Source organism: Fragaria vesca, linkage group LG2, assembly GCF_000184155.1.
Source record: "Fragaria vesca subsp. vesca linkage group LG2, FraVesHawaii_1.0, whole genome shotgun sequence".
In the NCBI taxonomy this organism is placed as follows: domain Eukaryota; kingdom Viridiplantae; phylum Streptophyta; class Magnoliopsida; order Rosales; family Rosaceae; genus Fragaria; species Fragaria vesca.
In genome coordinates this window covers 11,882,459-11,886,927 of record NC_020492.1, presented here as the reverse complement: position 1 = coordinate 11,886,927, position 4,469 = coordinate 11,882,459, and the positions used below count along the sequence as shown (strand labels likewise).

At 39.9% G+C, this 4,469-nt stretch overlaps 1 protein-coding gene across 3 annotated transcripts; it reads right to left on the bottom strand.

Moving 5' to 3' along the window:
* Positions 1–1,950: 1,950 nt before the first annotated feature.
* LOC101313081 lies at positions 1,951–4,418 on the bottom strand. 3 transcript variants are annotated; one of them, XM_004290302.1, is made up of 5 exons: positions 4,364–4,418; positions 3,876–3,996; positions 3,736–3,792; positions 3,348–3,433; positions 1,951–2,596 (listed from the first exon to the last, which is right to left on the bottom strand). In XM_004290302.1, exons 2-5 carry the CDS (start codon positions 3,985–3,987, stop codon positions 2,261–2,263), a joined length of 591 nt encoding a protein of 196 aa, XP_004290350.1. In that variant the 5' UTR covers positions 3,988–3,996; positions 4,364–4,418; the 3' UTR covers positions 1,951–2,260. The 3 variants fall into 3 exon arrangements, with proteins under 3 accessions (XP_004290350.1, XP_004290351.1, XP_004290349.1); XM_004290303.1 differs by lacking the exon at positions 4,364–4,418 and adding an exon at positions 4,129–4,322; XM_004290301.1 differs by having other exon boundaries at positions 3,736–4,001; positions 4,364–4,390.
* Positions 4,419–4,469: the final 51 nt, after the last annotated feature.

The following is a 4,469-nucleotide window of genomic DNA, read 5'->3' as shown; positions in this document are numbered from 1 at the left end:
TGACCATCCAATCAAGAGAGAGAGAGAGAGAAGAGAGAGAGAGAGAGAGAGAGAGAGAGAGAGAGAGAGAGAGAGAGAGAGAGAGAGTTGATTGGTTGGTCATGGAGACCAACAAAAGTTGCTGGTACCTGGATCCCCTTAAGTATGCTTTTGGATAACCACGTTGATTGCAATACAATTGAATGGAGTCCATGGACCATGGCAAGTTCGTCGGAGAGCTGCATCGACTAATCTTGATATTTTCATAATTAAGATGTGGTTGAGTAGATAACTATTCCAAGTTCAAAACAATGTTTTTTAAAAATTATACATGTTAGATTCATCAACATATACAATATATCATAATTTCTAAATATTTAGGTGATAATTATAAATTATTGAAATAAGTTCAAAGAACCGACGGAACTGATGTTGAACACAATTACTTAATTACTTAACTTGATATAGAGTTTGACCTATCAAAGTAACAAACTAACAATGAACATGAAATCATAGAGATCGATCTCGACCTTAAGTGATTACATGGACTTGGAAAGAATTAGCACATGCATGTTATCTTCAGTCCTTTTCAATTTGGTGTTTCAGACAACATCTATGTAACTTTCTATATACTTTCTCTCTTTGTGACTCTTGCTTGCTGAGGAACATTCTACCTCCCTCTTATTGCTCTTTCTTTGTTCCCATAGTGCTCGTTTTCCTCGTCTTTCTCCCTAATTTTGCTAGGATGAAGTTATTGAAGTACTTACTAACTATTTGCTAATGTTGTTGGACATCAGCATATGCTATTTGCACCGGTATGAACAAGTGAATAGCACGCTACACAAAACCCACTGCACCCCATTTTGACATTACATAATTTGTAACACACCCCTTCGAATTTACTGAATTCCCATAATAAAGAGTTCAAAATGATGCTACGGGGGCTCTCTAGTTGTAAGGTGTGTTGTTTTGCTATTTGAACTTATCTAGGTTGTTTATGCTCTCTTGTATATATGTGACTTACAATTCGATCCCTCTGTGTTAAGATCCTAGATCAGGAAAGGTCACTACAAAAGTTTTGATATTTGGCCTTAAGCTACGTCTAGTGCAACCCAGATAGAACTCATTAACTCCACAACGAATTGATAAAAAGAGCATGCGAAGATCGCCCATATTTAACTCCAGGTATTTGGGCATTTTCCTTAAGTAAGGCACTATTGAAGATAGTGTGCGCATATATCCATTTTTCATTATGTTGAAGGTGAAGCTGAACCAGATTCGCACTAAGTTAAGTTTAAGCTGAACCAGACATTTCGGTATGGGTCTTAACTAGATGAATTGTATCATTACCGTCGTGGGGGATTAGATTGGAGGCACCAACTAGGGTGGGTGGGGCGGCAATGCGTTCCTGTCAGCAGAAACTGGATAATGTATGTAGAGGCAGCAAAAGAATTGGCAGCTACTGGCGAGCCTGGGAGGTTTGTTTTCAGAACTCTTTCTGGCTCTTTTACAGTTTTCATATTGACCATGTTCGAGTAGGTTAACTTGGCACAAGTACATAAAACTGGTTGGGGAGGCTACACCAACTGGACACCCGACTTTGTTTCCTACTTCATTGCGGTGGTTATGAGGTGTTGAAGCTTACCAGAAGTGGGATCTGCAACAGTTGAGGATGATGCTCCATGAGGACCATGACCGACGGCTAAATGGGAGATAGATACCTCACGGCCTAACGCCAAAACATTTACATCCCAGATAATCCAGCTTAAGCTTACTAGCGGCACCTAGAACGAAGTACGCTCACCTATTTTAGCACACTTGGGTCTGTGCTTCCCCTAATATTATGAACTTGCCTCATTATTGGAACATTTAACATGCTGAAAATGGTTACTAGAGAAAAGCGGAAGCGAGGTTGAGGGACAACAGAGTAATCAAGTCTGGGCAAAGTGTTCTTTAGCTATCTACTTCACAGATACCTCCCAAAATTTCATTTCCAAATCTCTGTACCATTAGAAAAGGAACCAAAAAAGGAAGTGCCACAGTTCACAGAGCCAAATCCAACAAATATGAAAACAAATGGTTCTCAGGATCCAGGGAGGGGGCCATCAACCCAAATGGAGAAAAAGTACATAATACAATTGTAACATTGCAGAAAAACGTAGCTATTACTGCTACTTCCCTACATTGATGTTCTACTGCCAACACCGTGCAGCACCATTATTGCTCCTATTGCTGAAAACCTTCCCTGCTAGCATTTTCAGAACTGCTAGCATTACTAAATCTAAGGAAAAACGAGAAACAAGAAAAGATCTTTCATGATGATCAAAAAGAACAAGCTGAAACATAAAGAGAAAAATTCTTTGGTCATTTTTTGGTGAACATAATCCGCCATGATCCCTTCGATCCCTGAAGTTATGTGAGAGAACACAGATAGATTTGGTAGGTAACTTGCTGCAGTTCTGTCATGTTTTGGACGTGCCGAATTGATTTGTGGCTTGTTACCACCCCCAGCGTTTCCAGTAGCTCCACTGGAAAAGCTTCTTCTCTGACCAATAATATCGTTGATAGCCAACCCTACAACCTTGTGTTCACATCTGATCAACCTACTATGGAGATCCTATAAGATTTTGGAAACGAATTTTTAAGAATTAGAACACGACTATTAGGTAATGATTACACAAAAGCAGATACCTTATGTCAACAAATAAATGTAAAACAACAGAATTGCCATACTCTACATCTTAAAAAAGAAAAAAATAATTTGAATTTAGTATGCAACTAAAACTGATAACTTACTAAGTACTACCCAGATATTATATATATATATAGTCCGTCTCTGCTACAGACGTCTGCACCGTTTTACGGTGCGGATTTTCGTCCGTTCGCCACCGTACGGCGCCTCGCGAGGGCGCGCCTCCACCACAGCGGACTCCAGCAGTTTCCCCGACCACTTTCCATCCCCGGCGAGTCCGCCGAATTCCAGTTTTCCGGCCAGATCACCCAAAACTTCAAACAAAGTCAATTTGACCGGAAAACTGGAATTCGGCAAACTCACCGGGGATGGAAAGTGGTCGGGGAAGCTACTGGAGTCGGCTGGGTTGGAGGCGCGCCCTCACCGGCGCCGTACGGGGGCGAACGGACAAAAATCCGCACCGTTTTAGAAATATGACTGAATACAAAGGCAAACTGTTCAGCAGAAAACAAGAGGTTCTGGCCAGGAATCCAATAAAAATATTTCCATCTACCCCACTTTATTACTATATCATAATTCCCAGAAGATCAGTTGCAACACACGTGATAAATTTCCGGTAGCCACTACAACTGATTCAATCAAGTGAAAGTAAGGAGACTAAAATATCAACAATTACCTGCACCTCCATGTGCAAGATGGCACCAGAAGTAGTGAATCCAAGTCCTGTAGATCTTCTGCTATCACTGTCCATGAAGGTTTTTCCTAAAAATATCATGTCAATCAGCACTAATGTAGCATAAAAGCCCCAATGTTTCTAGCAAAATAAACTGGAATAAGGAGAAATCAGCAAATGCAAATAGGAAAGACACAGGTCTTCAAAAACAAAAACAACCCACCACTCTCTACCAAGTCAAAATCATTTGCAATCATATCAAAAATATTCCGTTTCACGTTTGATTCATAAAGAAGAGTGTGATTTTAACTATCAGTCCTGCAAAAGCTATAATTTCGTTTTCTCCAAGTCTTATTTTCTCTAGAACAACAGAACCAAGATTAGTAAATACCATCAACTTCACCAGATTTTGTGCATGCTGTCCTCACACTTTGTTGATCTGTCGGACCTGCATTACAAAATTCAAACCTTGTCAGCACAAAATTGCCCCACAAACAAGGAACTATTTGGGAATTCTGAAAAGAATTAGACCTCTCAAGGCTTGTTGGGTTCCCATGGACGATGGGCATCGTATCGAGTGATGGATGGACTGCCTGTTTGCAGTCTGCCTAAGAAGACTCCCAGCTTTACTTAGGAGAGACATTGCAATCACCTACACTATCGAAATCAAAACCAATCTTTAATCATAACAGCAACAGTGGATTCTATCCTAAACCCTTAACTCCGCCTTATGCTAAAATCAGTGATTTGCATAAAGTACCCAGTAAGCAATTTAATGACTCACCAAATAAAGGACTTGATTAGATCTAAAATCTTGAGGGGTTTCTCAAGAAAGATGAACACAAGTGAACATGACAGAAATCAGACCCAAATCATCGAAATTGAATACACGATTTCATCTTCCAATTCATTCATTTGGTAGAGAACCAAATCCCCCAAGACAATAAGAGAAATCAAAACTAATTGATAGTGATTTGAATCAGATTAAGCGATCGATGATAGGGTTTTCCGAAGCATACCTTTTCTCCGCTTCTCTCTCTCACTCTCTCTGAAATGGGTTTTTAATTGATGGGTGGCCCAAAACTCTATTTTGATTGATTAAGTACATCTTTCAATCCGTTTTTT